Source organism: Herpailurus yagouaroundi, unplaced genomic scaffold (genome assembly GCF_014898765.1).
Source record: "Herpailurus yagouaroundi ecotype Mexico unplaced genomic scaffold, PumYag 254, whole genome shotgun sequence".
NCBI lineage: Eukaryota > Metazoa > Chordata > Mammalia > Carnivora > Felidae > Herpailurus > Herpailurus yagouaroundi.
The window spans coordinates 1,998,350-2,024,552 of NW_024412471.1; the positions used below are offsets into that span (position 1 = coordinate 1,998,350).

A 26,203-nucleotide genomic window follows, 5' to 3' on the forward strand; every position below is an offset into this window, starting at 1 on the left:
TATTTATTTTTGGGACAGAGAGAGACAGAGCATGAACGGGGGAGAGGCAGAGAGAGAGAGGGAGACACAGAATCGGAAACAGGCTCCAGGCTCCGAGCCATCAGCCCAGAGCCCGACGCGGGGCTCGAACTCACGGACCGTGAGATCGTGACCTGGCTGAAGTCGGACGCTTAACCGACTGCGCCACCCAGGCGCCCCAATGAATAAACTTTTTAAAAAAATAAGTAAAATAGGAGTAATACTTATGTCTTCTTCACAAGGCTCTTAGAATAAGCAAAGTAGGAGAAAGAAGTGAATTTTGAAAGCCATTTGTAAACTTGACCTGTGAGAGAACTATAAAGCAAAATAATTATTAAACCAGGGGATTTGAGGGGCGCCTGGGTGGCGCAGTCGGTTAAGCGTCCGACTTCAGCCAGGTCACGATCTCGCGGTCCGTGAGTTCGAGCCCCGCGTCAGGCTCTGGGCTGATGGCTCAGAGCCTGGAGCCTGTTTCCGATTCTGAGTCTCCCTCTCTCTCTGCCCCTCCCCCGTTCATGCTCTGTCTCTCTCTGTCCCAAAAATATATAAAAACAAAACAAAACAAAACAAAACAAAAAAACAGGGGATTTGAATATTGAATTTGCGTGGGGCCAACGGGGAGCTTGCACTCATGATCCTGAGATCAAGCCCTGAGCGGCGATCAAGAGTGGAATGCTCTTGGACCGGGCCACCCAGGTTCCCCAGATACTGAATATTTTTCATTGAAATCAAGATTCTAGACTTCATTCCTCTAACTGACTTTGGGCAAATCTTTTCATCTTTTCATACAGACACATCTAAGTTAATGAATAATTATGAAATGTTTATACCGATAACACAATTTATTTGGATATATAACAATTAGTAAACAATTTGTACTCTTCGACAATGTCCAACTACCTACCAGCTCTGATCGTGTTTGTAAATGCGACATTAACTACATTAGTAGCTATGCACTGTCCCCACCGACAGCGCAGCGGAAATAACTAAGTAGGCCACTGCCAGAGCAACTGGCTTCCTGAAGACACAGGAGACTAAGGTGGGAGTACAATACATATGTGGTAGATCGAATAACAAAATCAAAAGTTCGAAACCGATCGGAAATTAACAGGATTCATTAAATGACGGCCGAGAACACTTGGGTCACCGTAGAAAAGCTATGTTATTTCGGGAAGCTTGGCACACGCCATTACTTAACGTTACCCTGCTGGCAATCGGGCCTTTCTCTGGCTGAGACGAGCTCTTCGGCCGGTTGGGGTTCCCAGCGCGCCTTGCGCGGCTCTTGGCGGGAAAGCGACGGTGGGGGATCACACGGCCCTATAAGCGCCTCCGCGGGCGACCGTTGAAGGAAGGCGCCTGCGCGTCAGGCAAAGCGCGCGCCGCACGGTGCCAGGTTTCCCAGTGGCTGGCGCCCCTCAGACCTTACGTAATGTATTTGTTTTCTTTCCTGTTTGTTTGTGTCTTCTGCGTTTCAAGCTCTTTTTCTGTCGCTTCACAACTACTTTTAAGCTTCTTAAAGTCTTAATGGTGAAACGGGGCGGAAACGTGAGCCTGCTTCTTTTTCACGAGAGGTTCGAGATTAGGTTAACTCCAGTGTCTAGTCCGGGCTTCTTTAGGGTCAATGACAGTAAAGCGTGTCCTCTGGGACCTCTTCCAGTGGAATTGTCTGCTTAAGACAAGGGAAACTGGAACCCCCAAATGAAACTTACGTGAAAATACCAGTTGTAATTGAGAAATCAGAATCAGCCAAGAAAGATCTGGAATATTTTCCATTCCGCTTTTTGGGGTGGTTCCGCAGAGTAGGACAATATGTTTTTATACCCAGAGCTGGGCTGAATGAAGTTCAGTTAAGGAACCTGACTTGAATCAGTCGTTTGAAACTATATATGTAAAAAAAAAAAAAAAACTTCTAAGATTATTTTAAAGAGTCTGGCAGGGGCCGTTTTCATACCTACCTAACCGTGCAATGTAGTCAGTACTCGAATACTGTGATTGATTTCTTTATGTAAACATTATTTACATGAAATTGATCACATAAAATTTATTTTTATTCACTTAAAGTTCTTTCTGACTTTACATGTAGCCAACTAGAATATTAGCGACACAAAAAAGATCTGAAGTTAAAGCTCACGTTTCTGTCACAAGGTTGAATTAAGGAAAAGACTTTCCCAGAAGATGGCCACTGCACAATTACAGAGGACTTCCATGGTATGATTTCTTGTATTTAAAAATATTTTAATGTGGCTAATCTTATTGTTTCCTGGAGTCTTTTATGTTTAAAAGTTAGAGCCAACTGTTTGAAGCGTTTAATGAGATCAGGAAACTCCATGTTTTAAGAAAGGAAGGTATTTGCTAAACTATTTAGAATCCATGGAGAATTGTGTTGGATGTTTGATGCATTGCATTAAATCACTGGTTCGTATCCAATTTACACTAGGTGTTAATGAATGCTATTCTGTGGCTTTGATGAAATTATCATTCATAGCAGTCTAGTCCAAGGAAATGAATGTGCATGCCTCACAAAGATAAAATTCTCATCTTTGCAATGTTCTTGTGTTACAGGGTTATGTGTGTCAAATCTAGTTAGTAACTAAAGAGTTACTACAATCTATCATGTATTATGCACTTACAGACTGTTAACCTGCAAGAGGATGTTAAGAGGATTTTTAAGCACTTTTTGCATTTTACCTTTAGGCTGCTTCCCTGAAATCACTTTCGCCTCTTAGAAGCCACCCTGACTTTCTGGGTTAGAAATTCTATGGGAAGGTACCATGGTTCACCACTATGGTTAGAAATTCTTTGGGAAAGTACCATGCTGACGCAAAGTTAGATCTACCTGAAGTTTGGGAGGATGTTATTTTTAATAAATCTAAATAAAATGTTTTCATTTTCCTGAAATTTAGAGTGCATTGGTATTTCCCAATAAGATATCAACAGAGCAGCAGTCTTTAGTGTTAGTGAAGAGGCTCCTAGCAGTTTCAGTATCCTGCATCACCTATTTGAGAGGAATATTTCCAGAATGTGCTTATGGAACAAGATATCTAGATGGTAATGTAATGTTTATTTTTTGTTTCTTTCAACTTTGTTCATGTTGATTTTAAAACCTGCTTTAAACATGTTGTTTTTATTTTGGCTTGCTTTAAGACTGTATAAATTTTTGCCTAGAGATCTTTTTTTAATAATAGCTTTAGTGAGATGAAATTCACATACCTGACAATTCACTCACTTAAAGTGCACAACTGAATGATTTTTAGTATATTCAGATTGGTGTGCAACCACTACCATAGCCAATTTTAGAACATTTCATCACCCCAAAAGGAAACTCCATACTCACTAGTCATTCTCCCCTTCCCCCAACCTCCCCAGTCCTCAGATTCCACCAGTCTGCTTTCTGTCTCTATGGATTTACCTATTCTGGACATTCCCCATAAATGGAATCATATAATATGTGGTCCTTTGTGACCAGCTTATTTCACTTACGTTTTCAAGATTCATCCGTATGGTGACATGAATCAGTCCTTCATTCTCTTTTATTGTTGACTAATATTCTATTATATAGAATGTTTATATTGATAAGCAAACATTGATGAATGTTTGTTTCAGTTGTTTACACTTTATTGGCCATTATAAATAATGCCATATTCATGTACACATTTTTATGTGGACTAAGTAGTTTTTAAAAAGTATATTCAATACCTTTGGAAGCACTTAATCCTAAAATTTTTCCTTAGTTTCTCAAGTTTAATTTCACCTGACATTACTCTTTAATGATGAAGTTGGTAGGTAAAAAACATTCTATTATTTATTGCTTTGTATAGTAGTAGTATATGTTCTTGTGTTATTTTGGGAAGTAAAAATAACAGCCTATGTATACTACAGTAATAATTCATTACCCAGCACATAGTGTGTACCTAATTTTGTGTGCCAACTATATGGTGGGCAATATGTTAAGCACTATGTTATGTATTACAGCTTGTTAATTCATATTACAGGCCTGTGAGTTAGCTATTACTCCTATTTTTCAGATAAGGAACCTGAGACAGAGACAGAGATCTTAGTCCTTACCATTGTATTACCTGTTGCTTCCTTGCAGGTCTCTATCTCTCACAGCCAGTTAACTTCTTGGCCTTTTACAAGAATTTAATTGGAATACGGGCCCATGCAAATACTCTAAAACTCTTGGATAATGATGGCGTGAAAGCATTATATCTAACTTTTAAGTATTCTATAGCTTTTAAAAATTACATTTTTTTGGTCCATCACATGTATCCTAATCATTTTGATGCCATTTTATAATAAGGATAAAAAGATTATTTATTTCCATAAGACTTTTCTTCTTTTTTTTTTTTTCAACGTTTTTTATTTATTTTTGGGACAGAGAGAGACAGAGCATGAACGGGGGAGGGGCAGAGAGAGAGGGAGACTCAGAATCGGAAACAGGCTCCAGACTCTGAGCCATCAGCCCAGAGCCCGACGCGGGGCTCGAACTCACGGACCGCGAGATCGTGACCTGGCTGAAGTCGGACGCTTAACCGACTGCGCCACCCAGGCGCCCCAAGACCTTTCTTCTTTTAAATTATGTTAATACCAATCATCTGGAAGTTCATTGCCATTGCATAATATATATCTAATACACAGCTGACGAAAATAATTTCACTTAAATTTCTAGGTGCTTGGGGTGCCTGGGTGGCTCAGTTGGTTAAGCATCTGACTCTTGATCTCAGCTCAAGTCTTGATCTCGGGGTCATGAGTTCAGGACCTGCGTTGGGCTCCGCCGTGGGCCTGAAACCTACTTAAAAAAATAAAATAAAATAAAATTTCTACTTGCTTACTAATCTTGAGTAGTTCTATATTTATATCATTTTGGTGTTTAGATCTTTGTGTGAAAATTCTGAGAGAAGATAAAAACTGTCCAGGATCTACACAGTTAGTGAAGTGGTAAGTAAAAGATTACCTAATGATATGAAATTATTTTTCTCTTAAATCACATTTTTTTTTGTACCTTGGATACCTTTCATTTTTTAACCCAATTTTAGTAACTCCCCCTTTAACACTAGATACCATTTTTGCAGGTCTTTGGATCTTTGCATTAAATTTTTTCTTTAATTTTAAAGAAATTAAAATTCTGGCTCAATAGGTAGAGCATTTGACTTTTGATCTTGGGGTTGTAAGTTTGAGCCATACATTGGGTGTAGAGATTACTTTAAAAAAATAAAATCCTAGGGGTGCCCGGGTGTCTCAGTCGGTTGGGCGTTTGATTCTTGGTTTCAACTCAGTTCATGATCTCACGGTTCATGAATTCTAGCTCTCCATCAGGCTCTGTGCTGACAGTGCAGGGCCTAGTTGGGATTCTCTCTCTCCGTCTCTGTCTGCCCCTCCTCACCTCTCTCTCTCTCTCTCTCTCTCTCACACACACACACACAAACACGCACACACACACACACACAGTGAATAAATACACTTAAAAAATAAAATAAAATCTTAAAAAAAGGGAGCTTTTTTTTTTTTAAGTAAGCTCCTTGCCAAATGTGGGATTTGAACTCACAACCCTGAGATCAAGAGCTGGATGCTCCACAAACTGAGCCAGCCAGATGCCCCAAGAAGGGAGCTTTAATAAGAAAATTTTAGGGGCGCCTGGGTGGCGCAGTCGGTTAAGCGTCCGACTTCAGCCAGGTCACGATCTCGCGCTCCGTGAGTTCGAGCCTCGCGTCGGGCTCTGGGCTGATGGCTCAGAGCCTGTAGCTTGTTTCCAATTCTGTGTCTCCCTCTCTCTCTGCCCCTCCCCCGTTCATGCTCTGTCTCTCTCTGTCCCAAAAATAAATAAATGTTGAAAAAAAAAAAAAAGAAAATTTTGTATTATTTAGTAATGAGATAATATGGAGACTTATTAAAAGAATTATTTTCTGGAAAAGCATTCGGTCTAAAAATGAATATTTCATTATTTTTTAGGATGCTAGGATGCTATGATGCTTTACAAAAAAAATACGTAAGTCAGTATCTCATTGTCTTTTTTTCTACAGCTTATACTCTATAAATGTAACAGCAATAGCCACAAAGTAGAACATTAATTTAAACTAATTTGGGCATAGGCCAGCCCAAATTACTGAAAAGTTTGAACATTTGAATATTTTAAAGACTAATATTCAACTCAATTTAAAGCCGATAGATTTAATGCTTAACAAATTTTGCCAAACCAGTTTTAGTTAACACTTGGTTGTGTTAATAATAACACTTATTGGGGCGCCTGGGTGGCGCAGTCGGTTAAGCGTCCGACTTCAGCCAGGTCACGATCTCGCGGTCCGGGAGTTCGAGCCCCGCGTCGGGCTCTGGGCTGATGGCTCAGAGCCTGGAGCCTGTTTCTGATTCTGTGTCTCCCTCTCTCTGCCCCTCCCCCATTCATGCTCTGTCTCTCTCTGTCCCAAAAATAAATAAACGTTGTAAAAAAAAAAAATTAAAAAAAAAAATAATAACACTTACTAACTTACAAAAACTTAATAAATTAAAAAAAACTCTTTTAAAATAGTTTATTAGTTTCACATGCCTTCTACAATTTTGTTTATACTAATAATTTAATAAATTGTTTCTTCATAAGAATTCAAAAATAAATTTCTCTGTAGTCTAGGTTAAATTGTCACAAATCAGGGGCGCCTGGGTGGCTCAGTCGGTTGAGCGGCCGACTTTGGCTCAGGTCACGATCTCGCAGTCCGTGAGTTCAAGCACCGTGTCGGGCTCTGTGCTGACAGCTCAGAGCCTGGAGCCTGTTTCGGATTCTGTGTCTCCCTCTCTCTGACCCTCCTCCGTTCATGCTCTGTCTCTCTCTGTCTCAAAAATAAATAAATGTTAAAAAAAATTTTTTTTAATCGTCACAAATCATAAATAGGTGAAATTTCGATTAATAAGGGTTTACTGTAGATTATAAGCCTTTTTGTATACTTATGTTTATATTAACATACATAAAGAAGTCCATCTCTAAACAAAATGTAAAAAAGATATAGTTTTATCCATGGTCACTAACCTCCTTTATTAAGGCATTAAGTATTTAATACTCATTAAATATTAAGTGCCTGCTATGTGCTAGACACATACTCCAGGTAGGAGCTGGGTGAACTAACAGTGGTCAGCGAAACAAAGAGAGCCCTTTCTATAGTGGGAAAACAGTCAATAAAACAAGTAAATCAGATAATTTACAATTGTGCTAAATGCCAATAAAATATTTAGAAAAAGTGTGTTGCATGTGGAGAGGTGGGGTAACTTTCGATAGGATAGGAGCTTCTCTGAGTAGGTGCTATTTAAGCTGAGAATTGACTGAGAAGAAACCAGCCAGGCATTGACTTTGGGAGAGAATATTCCTGGCAGAAGAGCAAATACAAAGAGTTGAGGGAAGTTTAGAGAGTTCAAGGAACAAAAAGAAAGCGAGTGTGAATGGAATGCAATGAGCAGTGGGGGAGGAGGAGTCGTTTAGAGGAGCCTGGAGAGACAGGCAGGGCCAGAGCTTTCAGGACTATGTAGGTGAGGGGTTTGAATTATATTTTAGGTGCCATTTGAAGGTTTTGAGTAGAAATGTAACATCATTTAATTTACATTTTAACGTTTATTTATTTTTGGGACAGAGAGAGACAGAGCATGAACGGGCGAGGGGCAGAGAGGGAGACACAGAATCGGAAACAGGCTCCAGGCTCTGAGCCATCAGCCCAGAGCCTGACGCGGGGCTCGAACTCCCGGACCGCGAGATCGTGACCTGGCTGAAGTCGGACGCTTAACCGACTGCGCCACCCAGGCGCCCCTAATTTACATTTTAAATTAAAAATCACTGTGGCTACTTTCAAGACAATATACTGTGGAAGGAGAATAAGATGGGAATCAAGGAGAGTGTTGCTTAGTCCGTTAATGCAGTACTGGTGAAAAATCACTGTGGCTTAGACCAAGAGGCAGAGAAGGAAATAAATGAAAAGATTCAGGGTATATTTGGCAGTAGAACTGATTCGACTTGTTGATAGATTGGTTGTGGAGTATAAGGAAAAGATCCAAATCAAGGATGACTCTTAGATTTTTGTCCAATTACTTTAGTGGGTGATTTCCTATCATTCTCTATTCCTCTGGTTTCCAAAGCTTCTTCCCTTTATTAAATTAACAGAGTCCTGAACTCTACTTTTCTCTTTTCAAAATTAGTTCTAACATTGGTAAGGTTTAATGTGTTATTTCATAATATATATTTTCCTTGTAACTGGCAGAAATACCCATGTTTGCTTAAGTCAGTGACATGAATTTCAACCTTTAGTAAGTCAACTAGAAATATCTATTTGGGGGTGCCTGGGTGGCTCAGTCGGTTAAGCGTTGAACTCTTGATTTCAGCTCAGGTCACTATATCACAGTTGTGAGATTGAGGCCCACATTGGCTCAGATCTGGGCATGGAACCTGCTTAAAATTCTCTCTCTCCCTCTGCCCCTCCCCCAGCTTGTGTGTGCACAGGTTTCTCAAAAATAAAAGAAAGAGAGATATTTGGGGGACTAGAGAAAGATACATAATGTATTGCTTTATATACATCATATTTTCTGCAAGGTTATTTCTTACTAGGAATAAATGTTGAAATAAGGCGAAGAATTCTTATGATCCATCATGAAAAAATATTTTATGGAGTAAAAGTAAGATTTTTGTTCTTTGTTATATTTCAGCTAAGGATGGTTGTTCTAGCTGTAAGTATTTTTAAATTGTATGTTCTTTTTTAAAGACGTCAAATTTGGCCTTGCTTATTTAAATAACACTAAAACCAACAAATGATTATGTCACTTTATTCAAGTAAATGATCTATTCAGTGGGGGGGAAAGTAACAAATTAATATTTTGGGAGGTTATTTTGTATTTTGTTTTGCTGAATCCATTTAATAGTTTCATCTAAATATCCAATTTAGTTCTCCTTGAATACTTAGCCTTATATAAATAACTCAATTGTAAATTATTTTTAAATAGGTATACACCAATCCAGAAGACCCTCAGGTAGGTGTACTTAGGTTAGTAAAGAAACATAATATCTTTAAAATCTAAAAATAACATAAAATTATAATAATATCCTATGCTTTTACTTGTGCTTTAATCAATACACTTTCACATATGTTTTCACATTTGAGCCATTTGAACCTCGTAAGGGCCTTTTGAGGTAAGACAAGGCTTGTATTGTTATCTTTAAACAGATTAATACACCTACTACCAAAGAGACTGTGTGACTGACCCTTGGCCACTAAGCCAAAAACCAATAAAAATAACCTAAAACTCCTGATTTCTGCTTCAATATAATATTCTTTTTATGGAATTTTGAAAGAGGTTGAGTTTGACAAAAATAAGATACTTAACACTTGCACTTTGAATATTCATCCCAATTCAGTCACATCCACCTGTTCATCTGACAATTAAAGAAGGTATTACAAGAAATGACAGGGAAAACCAAACAAGAAACAAAGGGGAAAGATCTGTTGAGTGCCTACTATTATTAGGCTCTGTTCCTTGAAGCTTTATATGCATTATCTCATTTATTCATCATAACCTTCATGGGGTAACTACCATTATCATCTCCACTCTAGATAAGGAAACCTAGATACAAGGTTTCTTGCCAGAGGTCACAGTGGCAGAACAAGAATTTGGACCTAAGAAGTCCAGTTCATGACCTTGGTGCTTAACCATTGCACAGTAGCTGTTATAGTGTTCCATTCAGTCATGGAGAAGCAGCTGTTTTTAAAAAGAAAGAGCTAATCCCCATTCCTATGTGAGCACTGAAATACAAAGAAAGCAATTAAAAAAAAAAAAAAAAAAGCTTCGACAGGGCTGGCAGTGTCTTTTCTTTGATACTCATGCCTGCAGTTAATGCTTAATATATGTCCATGGTGACAAAAATCACGTAAGCAAATGTTGTGAATTAGTTGATTGTTCGGAAACTAACTGCTCAGAAAATATTCATTTAGTTTCAGATGTTTTATATAGTTGAACATTTTTTACTTTCAGTAAAAGAGCAACTTTGTTGATTCACTAATATTTATTGAATGTTGGCATGCCAGGCAGTTTATTAAGTGCTCTGTATAAATTATCCTGTTTGTCAAATATTCATAACCACCAATGAGATAGGTACTATTTTCAACCCCTTTTATTAGTTGGGGAAACTGAAACTTAGGTTTAAATGACTTGCTCTTAGTCACAGTATAGCAAGGATTTAAGCCCTGTGCTTGAGCCATTCTGCTAGAATTAGAGATAATGCTGCCCCTCTCACCTATCTGCTAAGGAGTTCCTTTCTGATATATATGATACCCATTGCAATTAGTAGGGGAATGACCATCTCTCCAAGACTGAAGCACCAAATCCCAAACCAAGGGAATTATTAGGATTTGAAGATTTCAGTGGACCAATAAGGGTTAACATGGCAGAAAAATTACTAAATCAGCATGAAGAGTCATAGAAAAGCTGTATATAGCTACTTGGCTGCCAGTACTGTAAATCAGATACATAACTGCAATGTTTTCTATTTAAGACAATTTCAGAATGTTACCAATTTAAGTTCAAGTACAGTAATAATGGACCAGTCATGGACTTCATAAGGTATGGTTTTATAGTTTTCTTTTTGTATTATGGATTACCACTTATTCATATTAATACTATATTGCTAAACTTCAGAAGTACTGAAGTACTTCTGAAATGTCTCAAACACCCCCAATTTAACCATCCAGGAGTGACTGTAAAAACATCCTTTGAGTAGCTGCAAGCCCAAATTCTGTGGCTTATTTTAATTGTGAAACAGAGCCAAAGGGTAGGAAAGCTGTTGTATGCTTGAGTGATTAGAAATGTAATCAAAATCCATCACTTGTTTCCTTTAAACATCTTATATAAGATGCATATTAAATAAAATTATTAGTTTATACTGTTATTAATAATGATATTGATGATATTAAATCTTTCATAATAGTGACATTAAAACACATTTATGGTAACTTTCAACTTAAAAACTTAATGCTATAATAGGAATAAGAATCTCAAATAGTAAAATATGAAGTTACTAGAAGCCATACATGTCATAAAAGAAATTCATGTGTGATTCTCTTGTAGTAAAAACCAAAGCAACGATTCCAACATGTCATCTGCTGACACCAAGAAAGCAAGTATTCTCCTCATTCGCAAGATTTATATTCTAATGCAAAATCTGGGACCTTTACCTAATGATGTTTGTTTGACTATGAAACTTTTTTACTACGATGAAGGTATTATTTGTAACACATCCTCTTGTTACCTGTATGTTTTAGTATTGAAACAGTTGGTTTCCATCCTAACTGATTTTAAGACCTAAATTGTAATATATTTTTTGAAATTATAAAATATTCATTTAATGTAAGTATTTGAAAAAGAAAGATTAGAAAAAATAGACTTTCAAATGTATATAAGCTTCTCCAGCGATATGAACATACCCATATGAGGTACAACCTCACTCATAATTAAAGAAATAAAACAGTGAGATGCTACTTTTCACTTACCAGAGCAGTAAAACTTGTAAACCATTTCTTGGCAAGGGTGTGAGGGAAAAGTAGGCACTTTTATAAATTCTCAAGGGAATGTATGTAGGTGCAAGAGTTTTAGAGGACATTTTGGCAGTATCAGAATTTTAGATGCACATTCTCTTTAATCCAGAAATTCTATACCTAGAAAAGTGTCTTGGGAATATATTTAACACAAACATGCAAGGTTATATGTTTATAAGGATGCCATGCAAGCTATTATAGAGAATGTGCTAGGGCACCTGGGTGGCTCAGTCAGCCAAGCATCTGACTCTTGCTTTTGGGCCAGGTCATGATCTTGTGGTTTTGTGAATTCAAGCCCTGCACTGAGTTCTGGGCTGACAGCTTGGAGCCTGCTTGGGATTCTGTCTCTGCCTCTCTGCCCCTTCCCCACTCATGCTGTCTCTCTCAAAATAAATAATAAGCTTAAAAAAAAAATGTGCTGATTAAGTTAATTTATCCAAGAAATAATACAAATGGATTAAAAAGAAAGGTTAAAAACATCTAGGCATAGAACAGTATGATCTTATTTGTGTTTTGTTAAGGATATATACATATATGACATATATATTTTACATGCATAATATCTTCTAGAAGAACATAAAGCAACAATAGTAATAACAACTAACATTTATTGAATACTTAGAATGTGCCAGTTTTAGTCTGAGTAGTTTATATACTTTAGTTCATCTAATACCCACAATTACCCTATGGGGTAGATACTATTATTTTCCGCATTTCATAGGTGAGAAAACCAAATCAGGGATGATAAATAATTTATTCAAAGTCATACAGCCAGTCAAGTGAAGAAGAAAAAAGGTTGCCTTTCTATACTATTTGAAATGTTTTCAATCTTTGTATGTTATTATTATTATATTATGTTCTCTTCAGTTTCATAAACTTCATAGTTTATACTTTTTGCAGTTACACCCCCAGATTACCAGCCTCCCGGTTTTAAGGATGGTGATTGTGAAGGAGTGATATTTGAAGGGGAGCCTATGTACTTAAATGTGGGAGAAGTTCCAACACCTTTTCACACCTTCAAAGTAAAAGTGACTACTGAAAAAGAACGAATGGAAAATATTGATTCAGCTATTTTATCACCAAAACAATTAAAAACACCACTTCAGAAAATTCTCAGGGACAAAGATGATCGAGAAGATGAACAGGAGCATTATATAAGTGTCAGTACATTTTAAAGAGTTATAAAGTACCATAGTAACAAATGTTTGACTCAATTCTAAAGACTAATAGTTCTCATTAATATTTGTATAAATATTGTATTATAATCATAAACTCAAGGTTGATCTGGACCGTAAGAAAGGTATAGGCTTTTCATTTTAAAACTCTTTATCTTGGTGCAAACATTATTCTCAGAAATTTAAAGCACAGCTATTCTGGGACTCCTGGGTGGTTCAGTCGGTTAAGTGTCCAACTTCTGCTCAGATCGTGATCTCACAGCTCATGAGTTCGAGCCCCGCATTGGGCTCTGCAGCTGACAGCTCAGAGCCTGGAGCCTGCTTCAGATTCTGTGTCTCCCTCTCTCTGCCCCTTCCCGGCTCATGTTCTGTCTCCCTCTCCTTCAAAAATAAATAAACATTAAAAAAAAAATGTTTAAAAGAAACAACTATTCTGAATGAAGTCCTGGAGGCCCAGCCACTCACCACTTCAACTACCCTCATAGTGTACTCTGAGGAAACCCCTTGGTCTGGAGCATAATTTGCAAACCACTGAAATACTCCAATCCCCCAACTAATGTTGGAATCCTTCCTACAACACCCTTACTAGATGCTCATTTAAACCTGTGCTTGAATTCATTTGGGGCCTGCAAAATCACTGTCCTAAAGCAGGCTGGAAGTTCCTAGAAGGCAGGAAAAGTGTCATTCATCTTTGTAATCCTCCAGTGCCTACCAGACTTAGGTTTACTGTGTACATTCTCAGTTTTGAATAGAAGTATGCTAGAAGTATAAGAAGTATAAATAGAAATATAAAAAAGGCCTTTTTTTATTGTTACCTTACTCCCAGAAAATCTTCCACATTAACATGGTTGTTATTTAATGTAATCTTTGTTGTTTTGTCTTATCTCATTTAATTCTAAATTATGATCTTAGTACTTATATATAGAGACTGACTTTTCTGATTTAGGCTCTGCCACATCCTTACAAATAGAAAATTCAATTTTCAAACAGTTTAGTCAAAGAAAAAGTCTTCTCAAAACCTAAATCCCAGTCTTGCTTTATAAACAAATAATTCTGGGATTTATGTAGCATTCTTTAAAATATTTAAAGCTCTTTGACATATGTCACAAAAAAATGTATAATTATAAAGTAGACATTAAACTTGTTGCTATTTCTACCGTACCATGACTGATCTATTCTTCACTAACTTCCTGAAGAGGATTGGGGCATATTCAGTGTGTGCTAACATATGTATAGAAATTCCAGAGATATGGGCGCCTCGGTGGCTCAGTTAGTTGAGCGGCCGACTTCGTCTCAGGTCATGATCTCGCAGTTCGTGAGTTCGAACCCCACGTTGGGCTCTGTGCTGACAGCTCAGAGCCTGGAGCCTGCTTCGGGTTCTGTGTCTCCCTTTCTCTCTGCCCCTTCCCCGCTCATGCTCTGTCTCTGTCTTTCAAAAATGAATAAACGTTAAAAAAATTTAAAAAAAGAAATTCCAGAGATACAGCAATGATGCTTGTGTAAACATGTCTAACGCAGTGCCCTCCAATAATAGTAAGAACTAAGGATTCTTAGAGCCATTATGTATTTTTGAGAAAGTTGTATATTTGTTCTTAAAGCAACCCTGCCAAAAAGAGTAGTAGTTTTTACTTTGGATAAATGTTGTACCTTGTTATAGTAATTATAGGACTTTATTTCTAGCAAACATAAGGTAGTTATACTGTTATGTTATATTTAACCTTCATAAAACAAATTTGTTCATAAATACTTTGCCCAGTTGTTTTAATTTCTTTTCAAAATGTGTCCATTTTTTTTATTCATGTAATTATGTAGGATGATTTTGACATTGAAACTAAAATGGAAGAGCAGAAAAAAAACCCTGGATCTTCTGAACTTGGAGGTAAGAAGTTAATGAAAATGTAGATTGATTCACTTCCAGTTCTATTTCATACCATTTTAACTTTTTTTTTTTTTTAAACAGAACCAAGTTTAGTTTGTGAGGAAGATGAAATTATGAGATCTAAAGAAAGTCCAGATCTTTCAATTTCTCATTGTCAGGTATAAATTTGATAATTCATCTCACTTTTAACTTGCTTTTTTTACCCCAAAAGACTTGCTTATATAGTTATCTAGTTATTTTTCAGGTTTTGTTATTATATTCAAGGTCTTTTAGGATAAAATTAGGTCTCAAGAATGCTTTTTAACAAAACTTGAAAAGTATATATTGCAAAGTTTTGAATTTTTGTGGATTTATTTAGTAGTAAACCTAAATATTGTTCATAAAATCTCAGAATTTCAGCTAGAGAGAATCTTAAGCAATTATTCTACCACCTTTTGTGCTTACAAATGGAGTATATAATACATTTTTATTGCCTTGAAAAGACGTGTTTAATTTTGTTTTCTGTAGACAGTAAAATCTTGATATAACATTTAGATAAAAAGAACTTGAAAATAATGGGACTGAGTATTGTCCACCTTCCTCTGCACATCTCCTTTCTCCAATGAGGGTGAGCTAAAGTTCTTATCTTCTGGAAGAGTAGTGTAGTGCCCAATGATCATTTGGGACTTTTTCAGTTCAGTGAATGATCGACTGTATACAGGGTCAGTTTCATTATTTTTACCTTTACATTTTTTGTGACAGTAAGAACCATTCAAAATTATCGGTTTTCATTAAGATAATACCCTAGATTTTATGTTACTGAATTTTAGAGCCTAGTATTATGTTATGGAAAGTTTTTATTATGTTATATGATTTTGTGTAATTATTTTCTTTTCTAGTTTGAACAGTTAGTCAGTAAAACATCTGAACTTGATGTATCTGAAAGCAAAACAAGAAGTGGAAAAATCTTTCAGAATAAAATGGTAAGTGTCTCTTTAGATTTGTTTTCCATTTTAACCTTGTAATTTTTCCCCACGTGTGAGTTTATTTTGCTTCTTAATCCTTTCTTTATTGGACCAATATTTAGTAAGCGCCTATTATGTGTCAGGTACTTTTACTAGGTGTTGGAGATATAATATGAATAACACATTGTTCCTTCTCTTAGCTAAAAGTTTAGTAACTGGAGCAGTGATATAGGGCCACAGTAGCAGTCTGAGTAGGCTACATGGAGGCACAAAGGAAAGAATGGTTACTTTGATTGAAGGTGCATGAAAGAGGAGAATTCAGGAAAGGCTTTGAGAAATGACACTATCATCCAGTCTCCCAAGGAGATTTCCTAGAATGCCAAAATATTCTCATGTTCTATCTTGTAAATGGATTGTCTTGTTAATGAGACATAAAAATTAATGTTTTGTACGTATTTTGCATAAAATGAATCTCATGTTTTTAAGGGAAAACCCACTGCTTTACTTTAGTTTTCTATTTTTATTAAATGGAGATTTATATTTTATTTTAAACCTTTAAGTTACTCAGATGTTCAGGTATGAAGAAAAACCATTCTATAAAATATTATATCCAAACTCAGGAAACAAATAGCACACCCTAACAGTATATTGGCATTTCTTCCCAACTCCTCATTCAGTGACATCATGTTGATAGCTTAAAAGTGGAGATGATGAGAATATCCACAGCATGGAAATCTGCAAAGGCCTCAACTCAGGATTCGTTACTCCTAGAGAACTGGTTGTTAAACATTTACCAGCACACCATTGATTATAATGCCATTTTTAGGTGTTCTTTTTTCTACATTCTTTTTTTTTTTAAGTTTTTATTTTATTTTTTTAGTAATCTCTTTCTCCAACTCAGGGCTCAAACTCATGACCCCAAGATCAAGAATCACGTGCTCTTCCAACTGAGCCAGCTAGGTGCCCCCTTTTCCATATTCTCAGTAGGAAGTTAAAACTGGCAGAAGGCAGCATGCAAACTAATATGCTGATGAAAGCAAAAGATAGAAAGTTTCAAAAGTTAGTACCCCTAGCAGCAAAATGGTCTTCTAAGCAGCTTCTACTTAAGATGAGTATCCTTTACTAGGATATAGGGAAAAAAGTAAGAGTTAAAAAAAAAATTATTAGGCAGGATTTCCTTGTAATGTGACATTAAGACACTTTAGGAGCATAAATTCACTTCTAAAATTGCCCATGTTGGGGCGCCTGGGTGGCTTAGTCAGTTAAACAACTTCGGCTCAGGTCATGATCCTGCAGTTCATGAGTTCAGACCCTGCATCAGGCTCTGTGCTGACAGCTCAGAGCCTAGAGCCTACTTCAGATTCTGTCTCTCTCTCTCTCTCTCTCTCTCTCTCTCTCTGCCCCTACCCCCCTTCATGCTCTGTCTCTCTCTCTCTCTCTTTTTCAAAAATAAATATTTTAAAAAATAAAATAAGAAGAAATAAAATTGCTCATGTTTTTGTATATGAACTCTCTGCCAAAGTATTGCTGCTTTTGAGAATCATGACTGCATTATTACTAGAAAAGGGCAAGAAATGAAAATATTTAATTGTATATAAATTAAGGAAGCTATATGGAAAAGTACACTTCCCACATCAGAAAATATGCATGTCTGGGGCGCCTGGGTGGCTCAGTCGTTTGGGCATCCAACTTCAGCTCAGATCATGATCTCCTGGTTTGTGAGTTCAAGCCCCACGTTGGGCTCTGTGCTGACAGCTCAGAGCCTGGAGCCTGCTTCGGATTCTGTATCTCCCTCTGTCTCTGCCCCTCCCCCACTCATGCTCTCAAAAATGAATAAACGTTAAAAAAGTTTAAAAAAAGAAAAGAAGGGGCGCCTGGGTGGCGCAGTCGGTTAAGCGTCCGACTTCAGCCAGGTCACGATCTCACGGTCCGTGAGTTCGAGCCCCGCGTCGGGCTCTGGGCTGATGGCTCGGAGCCTGGAGCCTGTTTCCGATTCTGCGTCTCCCTCTCTCTCTGCCCCTCCCCCGTTCATGCTCTGTCTCTGTCTGTCCCATAAATAAATAAAAACGTTGAAAAAAAAATTAAAAAAAGAAAAGAAAAGCACGTCCTTTTAGAGAATAGTAATATGACAGCTAACAATTTGTCATCGTCCAATATTCATTTTAAAAACTGCATAGATAGGGGCACCTGGGTGGCTCAGTCAGTTGAGCATCGACTTTTTTTTTTTTTTAACGTTTATTTATTTTTGAGAGACAGAGCACGAGAGGGGAAGGGGCAGAGAGAGAGAGAGAGAGAGAGGGAGACACAGAATCCGAAGCAGGCTCCAGGCTCTGGGCTCAAACCCACAAAACGTGAGATCATGACCTGAGCCAAAGTCAGATGCTTAACTGACTGAGCCACCCAGGTGCCCCAAGCGTTGACTCTTGATTTTGGCTTGGGTTGTGATCCCAGGGTCACGAGACAGAGCCCTGCATCGGGCTCCATACTGAGCACTGGAGTCTGCTTAGGATTCGGTCTCTCCCCCGTCCCTCTCCCTGGCTCACACACTTTCTCTTTCTCTCTCTCAAATAAAAATAAAATAAAAACTGCATAGATAGCATTATTTACAATAGCCAAAGGTGTAAAAAAACTATCTATCAATAGACAAAATGGATAAATAAAATGTAGTATATCCATACAATGGAATATTATTCAGCCATAAAAAGGAATGAAGTACCCATATATGCTTCAACCTGAATAAACCTTGAAAACATGCTAAATGAAAGAAACCAGTGATAAAAGTCCACATATTATTTGATTCTACTCATATGAAAGTCCAGAGTAGGAATTTCTATAGAGACAGAATAGAATGTCTCAGAGCTAGTGGGAGAAAGGGGGAATAGGGAAGTGATTAGTATACTCTACATTTAAAGAAACCAGGTATCCTATCTTAGTTGGAAATAGGTACACTATGTATAATTTTAAAAAGAAAGAAGAGAAGGAAGGAGGGAACAAACAAACCTCAGCGTTTCTTTTTGGAGTGATGAAGTATTCTAAAATTGACTGCAATGATGGTTGCACAACTCTGAATATAATTAAAATTATTGAACTGTATGCTTTTTAAAATAGATGAACTGTATGTTATCTGAATTATATCTCAGTTATATCTCAGGAAAGCTTTTTTTAAAAACTGCATATAGTTAGTTGCCTCTTGTTTTTCAAGTGTTGGTTATTCTTTGAGAAATAACCAATTGATGATTATTCTGTCTTTGTGGAGGCTAATGGAAATCAGCCAGTAAAATCTTCTAAGGAAAATCGGAAGAGAAATCAACTCAAATCTGGGAAAACAGTAAGTTTATGATAATATACAAATTGAAAAAAATGGCAAGTATCAAACTATCATTACTATAGATTAAACTTTAAATGCTAAATATGATAATATTCCTGGATATTACCTCAGAGAACTGATATCCAAATCTTGTGTATAAATTGGTTCTAAAAAATGAGGTGATTTTAAATAAGGTGTGCTACGGTTGTTTATTAATTTTTTCCATGTAAATATATACTGATTTCATCAATGATTTGAAATAGTTGGAGGAATCTATAAAATAAAAATCAGTGTGTCCAGAAAAATATGAATAGAATGAGAAAATTAAATATGAATAAATATGGTAGAATGAGAAAATATAAGAATATTTAGGCCATTTTATTTATGTAGAGCTAACCATTTTATTTATGTAGAGCTAAAATTGGGCCAGAAATTTGATCTGAGCTTCCTAGAGATCAAAAATGAAGTAGAAATAAGATAAGTTACCAAATCAACTTGTTCCCTAAAAATATAGCATCTCCCCTCAGTACCTTAGGGGAAAGAAAATTTTTTCTGACCTAAATTTTTTAACAGTTGTTTCATATTTGGGACCTTATTGTGTACCAAGTCAGATCATATGTTTGCCATTTCTGAGATAAATATTTGTATTTTCAGCTATAACTTTTAGTATTATTAGTAGGTTAAAATTAGACAACTGAATACATAAGACTGCTTTAAAGGGGTAATCTCAAAAATATAGTTAATAGTATTTTTAATTTACGTATCTTAAGAAGGGAATGAAATAACCTGATACTTCATTAATATATTAAGTTGTTTGACTTTTCCCAATGTATTAAGCCTTGATTTTTTTTCAAAATCATTCAATTTGTATCATTAGTGAGGTGGGGTTTTGTTGTTGTTGTTGTTGTTTTCCAGAAAAATCAAAGTTGAGTAACTCAGGGAATACTTTCAGGAATTTCCCTAATTTGTCCTCCTATTCATTCAAGATTATACATTGAATGTCTAATAGCTATCAGGCACTGCTAAGTACCAGGAATACAAAAAAAGAAAACATGATTTAAACCTTACATGGTGCCAAGGTAGAATGTTTCTCTCTCTGCAGCTCATTAAATCTTTTTCCCTCTTATCCCTCCAAAATATTTTGAAGACATAATGTTAGATCTTTCTGATTTCTCCAACAGCCCTAATGAAGACCTTACATTTTACAAGTGTGTACTTTCAGCAGCCATCAGAAGATATAAATATATCAGTAATAAAATTTACCCTACTTTATTTATTTATTTGTTTGTTTGTTTATTTATTTATGTTTAAGAAATCTTTACACCCAGTGCGGGGCTCGAACTCACAACCCCAAGATCAAGAGCAGCATGCTCCTTGGTCTGAGCCAGCCAGGTGCCCCAACTTTACCCTACTTTTAAACAACTCAGATATACTATCTTAGTAGGAAATAGTTACACTACGTATACTTTTAAAAAGAAAGAAGGCAAGGAAGGAACAAACAAACTTCACAGATGTGAAAAAATTTAAAATTAAAAACATGTAAACTGGAAAGTATCCTTGTTTTCTTTTGACAGGTCCTTCATCACTTTGATACTTCTAGTCAAGAGTCAGTGCCAAAAAGAAGAAAGTTTAGTGAACCAAAGGAACATATATGAAAATTAATTCTTCTGCATGTTTGCAAAGTTCTCAACATTTAAACTAAAGGACACTGTATTACTATTTTAATGTGTATTTGCCCTACCTGTGAAAAATTATATATAGTCTTAAGCAGTTAGTACACTAAAATGAATTTTTAGGTGACTATCATATTATCTGAGACAATCCAAGAGAACTTTTGTGTAAAATCAAAAGTACCAATGTCATAATTGATTTTGTTCATTATCTGTTCAATATTGATCTATCTTCCATTTTGATGGATACTGCCTTTAAACGTATATTAACTTTTAAGTCAATTTTAAAAACAACATTTATTTTGTTCTTAAAATTTGGTAGGAATTTACTTTTTACTTACGTTAAAACTATACCACTTAACTGTCTGTCACTGTCATTAAAACCGTATTTTTCAGTACTTTGAGTACTGAATAGAGTGTATTAACATGGTAATATATAACATACCATTAAAAATTGGTTATCTTTTTAACATTTTTGTACTTGAAGACAAAAATGAGGACTGATTTTTAAGGTCTGGCATTTTTGGCAGCATAAATAAAATATTGTTCAGCATCTAGACTCTTTCATGGCTTCTAATTTTTATTTAGCAGAAGATGTTTAGGCACTAATTCTGTGATCATTTTGGTAGATGATACTTTGCAAGAGTTGAGCACACTTCCCAGAATCTTTAAGTGGTTGTATGAAAGATACTGTGCTTTTAGTGAGAAACCTGGGACCTGGTTTCAGCTTTGACCGTTTCCTTTGCCTTAGAAAAGGAAGACTTAAAACTTGGTCTGTTTGCTTCTTGCAGTTTTCAGCAGCCGTATTATAAAACATACATTACCCATGGGTTTGCCAGTAACAAGCGCTGATAGAGAAGGTAGGGGTGTATGCTATGGTAGAAATGTACCTATTCCTGTTTAATGTAAACCACATAAACCTACACAAACTGACCCAGGTCAGGTTTTTCTGGAACAGGAAAGTTAGGGACAAGGTAATTGTCGAAAACAACCAATTTTAAAATGTTTATTTATTCTTAGCTTTTTTGGATCCCAACACATCTCACCGAATTGTCCTAGAATACACTGCTACAGTTAACACACCTGCTACAGAGGTTGACCAACAAAAACCTTTGTTGATTGGCAGCTGGTGCTAGCTCACTGAACGCTTTGATTGGACGATTTAATGGGGGTGGGGATCTCAGCTCCCTTTCCTCTCTTCTACCAAGGTTACTTCATTGGATTGACCAGCTGTCAGGTTGACCCAAACCTGCCTCCTTTTGGTGGTGTTTGTCGGGACGCAACACAATAGCCCGAGGAGAGCCTCCCCTCGTAAGCTCCGATTGGCTGGGCTCAACCTTGGCGGTTTCTGATTGGTCCAATGAAGAAACACCAAGGTAGGTTGCCTAGCGATCCTGAGGAAGCTGATGTGTTATTCCTTCTCTGCATCGAAGGATCAGGAAGTTTGTGCTCTCTGCGTGGCTAAGAAGTTTTTCTACCTACTAGGACGGGGGGGAAGAGGGGGAACAGGTGTCCCCCTAAAACAGAGCGCAAGCTGCAGCCTGCGTCGGGCCGTAACCCAGGAGTAACGTCAGGTAAGCAACGGAGAATATACATTTCCTAACGTCCAAAAACAGCCTCCAGATTTTTTATTTTCTGGGGAGAGGGAGGTTCTTATTTAGTTAGTTTTTGGCCATTTTTTTTTTCAAATAGTGTTTTTAACTTGTAAATGTCGAGGGGGTGTTAGTTCCTCAAAATTCCCCTTAATTTTTTTTTTTTCTCTGAAGACCTAAAGTTTTTTTGGATTGGGTTAGGAAATAAATCCTATTCACAGTGCCAAATAAGGCTAATGCCTGTAAGCATTTATTTTATGTTTTATTTTTTCCTCCTCCACTCTTCTTCCCGCCTCCCACCAAGAATTATATTTGAAATATAGCCTTGTATAAACAATCTCTTGTAAGTCACTTCACTTGTATTTCTCTTAAAAATGTTCACATGCATTTCTGAGTATTCATTTTAATCAGTATATATTTATTGAGCAGTTACAACGTTAAAGACATTGTGCTAGTTGCTATGGAGACTATAAAAACCCAAGAAGACAATATCCCTGCCCTCAAGAAGTTTGCAGTTGAGAGACAGCCATACCAAAAGAAAGACTATAATATATACTTTAAAGGATGTAAGTATAAATAAAGTTCTGTGAAAGTACAGCTGAGAGAGAGACCAATTCTGGCCATGGGACATACATGGGTAATGGAGAAGGAGATTCACTTAAGGCTTTACCTGGGTCCTCAATAGACCTTTGAAGAATGGGTAGGTAATAGAGAGGAAGGGAAAAAGGAGAGAACACCAACATGTACAAAGGAGGAGAAGTAGCAGCATGGGACATGTTTGAGAAATGGTTTGTTAACAGTACATAATTGAGAGTAATGTAATGGGAAATATTGCTAGAAGGTAGGATGGGATCCAGTCACAGAGGCTCTTGAATGCATTCTTTTGGTCTTAAAAAAGATAGTCTTTTAAATGATTGCTGATGAGGGGCGCCTGGGTGGCTCGGTCGGTTAAGCATCCGACTTGGGCTCAGGTCATGATCCCACGGTCTGTGAGTTCGAGCCCCTTGTTGGGCTCTGTGCTGACAGCTCAGAGCCTGGGGCCTGTTTCACATTCTGTGTCTCCCTCTCTCTCTGCCCCTCCCCTGTTCACGCTCTGTCTCTCTCTGTCTCAAAAATAAATAAACGTTAAAAAAATGTTTAAAAATAAATAAATAAAAATAAGTGATTTCTAATGAAAAATATTTATTGTATATCATCTTAAAAATGGATGTTTAGATTTATTTAAAATAAAGTACGCTAGGGGCGCCTGGGTGGCGCAGTCGGTTAAGCGTCCGACTTCAGCCAGGTCACGATCTCGCGGTCAGTGGGTTCCAGCCCCGTGTCAGGCTCTGGGCTGATGGCTCGGAGCCTGGAGCCTGTTTCCGATTCTGTGTCTCCCTCTCTCTCTGCCCCTCCCCCGTTCATGCTCTGTCTCTCTCTGTCCCAAAAATAAATAAACGTTGGAAAAAAAAAAAAATTAAAAAAAAAAAAAAAGAAAAAAAATAATAATAATAAATAAAATAAAGTACGCTAATTTTAAACTTTATCACAGATGATTTATTGCACTTTCTCTTGAGTGTAGATTTTTAAAACATCTGTGGTATATGGTATAAAAGGGCACGTTCTTTGTTTTTTTGTTTTTTGTTTTTTTTTTGTAATTGACAAAGAATTTGTTAATCTTTTAATATTCTCTTGCTGGTACTTTTTGTTGGCAGCTGTTTGTGTATTTGCAAGATGGCTAGCTAGGGGTAGAGATGAAAGTTTTCTGGCTATATAGAATTACTACACGTGATCTTCTAAGTATTATTCTGTAGCAGTGATTTCCAAAGGGAGTGCATGAAGTGAGTTATTAAGTTATGGGAAGAAAATATGAGAATATATGTTTATATTTAGTTTTTCTTATTTTTTAATTTTCTCTTTTGTGTATTATAATGTGCCATTGAATGCTTATACAAATTACATATAAATTATTATATGCCTTTTGGACCTGGATGCTCCACAATGTTTATGCTGTCCCATAATATTTAACTTGGGGAGGATCCATTTTGTGAAAGGAATTACCATGATGGATATATACTCCTGGGTTATAGACTATGCACGTAAAATTGGCAGACTTAAAAGATAATCATTTCTACCAGTCTTTAAAATCACTGATTTTATTTTTCTGTCAGTGCCTTCTGTGTACTTTGGGAAAGATATGTTAACCTAGTTTTTCTGGTCATTATTCCTTTATTTAAGTTTGTATATATTTCATATTTCTATACATTTGTAGTATGTTAATATGTATGTTTTTGTTTACATAAGCACACATACAGATATTTTTTTGTCACTGCCCCCCCCCCCCAAAACAGGTGAGAATGACCACTTTAACTCACCGGGCCCGTCGCACTGAAGTAGGCAAGAACTCTGAAAAGAAGGTGGAAAGTGAGGAAGACACTAATCAAGACAAGAGTCCAGACAATGAGGACTCTGGTGACTCTAAGGATATTCGCCTCACCCTTATGGAAGAAGTATTGCTCCTGGGACTAAAAGATAAAGAGGTAATGCAGTTGGGTTTGGTAGCCCGTCTCAAAGACTCCTGAATGTCAGAATGTTTTTAGGAAGTAACCTGACAGAATATTTTCATGAATGCTCAGTTGGCCTTGGAATTGTGCTCTAGCCATCTGAGGGATGGGGGAGTTTGGGGAGGATGAAATCCAGAAGTATAATTACTTGAGATGTAATTTAATTACAAAATTACTCCAAAATTCTGGAAGAGACAAGAGAGAATATAACACAGTGTAAAATTTTGGTACTTGTAGTTCCCCAGCGAGATTGAAGGTGAAATAACTTCCTATTAAACTAAGCAGGCCCACACAATGAAGTTGTCTTGAGCTGTGGAGAGGAAAATCTTTTAAACGACAAGGAATATGTATGATTAGCTGTTTTACAAAAATAAACTGGGTCGGGGCGCCTGGGTGGCGCAGTCGGTTAAGCATCCGACTTCAGCCAGGTCACGATCTCACGGTCCGTGAGTTCGAGCCCCGCGTCGGGCTCTGGGCTGATGGCTCAGAGCCTGGAGCCTGTTTCCGATTCTGTGTCTCCCTCTCTCTCTGCCCCTCCCCCGTTCATGCTCTGTCTCTCTCTGTCCCAAAAATAAATAAACGTTTGAAAAAAAAAAATTAAATGTACTATATGTACTATACATCATCTTTCATTTATAATTTAACTTTTTTTTTTAATGTTTATTTTTGAGAGAAAGAAAGAGAGCATGTGAGCGAGGAAAGGGCAGAGGGAGAGGGAGACACAGAATCTGAAGGAGGCTCCAGGCTTTGGAGCCCAGTGCAGGGCTTGAACTCGTGAACTGTGAGATCATGACCTGAGCTGAAGTCGGGTGCTTAACCGACTGAGCCACCCACGTGCCTCTGTAATTTAACTTTTTATTGTGTTTCACTTTCTTCTTTAATGAAGAGGTTATGAAGAAATATAAATGTAATATTTTAAACAGTCTACTTCCTTTCCAAGAAAGTCTTTAGTAAATACAATAATAATAAAGGCACATTTATTATTGGCCTCTGTTTAGAAACTTAGCAAGTTAAAGTGTTACTTTACATTAAAAAATACTAAAGTTGGGGGCGCCTGGGTGGCTCAGTCGGTTAAGCATCTGACTTCGGCTCAGGTCATGATCTCACCGTCCATGAGTTCGAGCCCCACATCAGGCTCCATGCTGACAGCTCAGAGCCTGGAGCCTGCTTTGGATTCTGTGTCTCCCTCTCTCTCTGCCCTCCCCAGCTCATGTTCTGTCTCTCTCTGTCTCAAAAATAAATAAAAACATTAAAAAAAAATTTTTTTTTTTAAATACTAAAGTTGGGCGTGCCTGGGTGGCTCAGTTGGTTAAGGGTCTGCCTTTGGCTCAGGTTATGATCTCACGGTTCATGAGTTCAAGCCCCACATCAGGTTCTCTATTGTCAGCGCAGAGCCTGCTTCAGATCCTCTGTCTTCCTCTCTCTCTGCCCCTGCCCCGCTCGCTCTCTCTCTCTCTCTCTCTCTCTCTCTCTCAAAAATAAGCTTAAAAAAATACGAAATTTTGGGGCGCCTGGGTGGCACA

At 37.1% G+C, this 26,203-nt stretch overlaps 2 protein-coding genes across 8 annotated transcripts in view; both read left to right on the forward strand.

The window, feature by feature from the left end:
* The window catches only part of GOLPH3L (golgi phosphoprotein 3 like), a 61,438-nt gene that overhangs the window by 726 nt on the left and 34,509 nt on the right, over positions 1–26,203 (forward strand). The window contains exons 2-4 of one of the 2 annotated variants that reach the window (XM_040461219.1): positions 1,889–1,890; positions 21,935–22,119; positions 24,462–24,656. In XM_040461219.1, the coding sequence (XP_040317153.1) occupies positions 24,474–24,656 (183 nt within the window). In that variant the 5' untranslated portion in view covers positions 1,889–1,890; positions 21,935–22,119; positions 24,462–24,473. Of the gene's footprint in view, positions 1–1,888; positions 1,891–21,888; positions 22,120–24,461; positions 24,657–26,203 lie in introns of those variants that run through there. The other variant, XM_040461218.1, reaches the window with a different exon arrangement.
* HORMAD1 (HORMA domain containing 1) lies at positions 1,347–21,104 on the forward strand. Of its 6 annotated transcripts, none has more exons than XM_040461205.1 (15): positions 1,347–1,444; positions 2,164–2,226; positions 2,922–3,066; positions 4,893–4,956; positions 5,968–6,004; positions 8,692–8,712; positions 8,986–9,012; positions 10,532–10,599; positions 11,104–11,255; positions 12,471–12,730; positions 14,558–14,624; positions 14,706–14,782; positions 15,503–15,586; positions 18,825–18,896; positions 20,450–21,104. In XM_040461205.1, exons 2-15 carry the CDS (start codon positions 2,194–2,196, stop codon positions 20,528–20,530), a joined length of 1,188 nt encoding a protein of 395 aa, XP_040317139.1. In that variant the 5' UTR covers positions 1,347–1,444; positions 2,164–2,193; the 3' UTR covers positions 20,531–21,104. The 6 variants fall into 6 exon arrangements, with proteins under 6 accessions (XP_040317139.1, XP_040317143.1, XP_040317144.1 ...); XM_040461209.1 differs by having other exon boundaries at positions 1,409–1,444; positions 2,102–2,226; XM_040461206.1 differs by lacking the exon at positions 1,347–1,444 and adding an exon at positions 1,495–1,589.

What these genes read in the sequence shown, in the direction of transcription:
- HORMAD1 (XM_040461203.1), top strand. Translation starts at nt 1,543, where the DNA reads ATGGTGAAACGGGGCGGAAAC. An exon ending in TCTACACAGTTAGTGAAGTG is followed by an intron (nt 4,957 to 5,967) that starts GTAAGTAAAAGA and finishes ATTATTTTTTAG; the next exon opens with GATGCTAGGATGCTATGATG. An exon ending in CCAGTCATGGACTTCATAAG is followed by an intron (nt 10,600 to 11,103) that starts GTATGGTTTTAT and finishes ATTCTCTTGTAG; the next exon opens with TAAAAACCAAAGCAACGATT.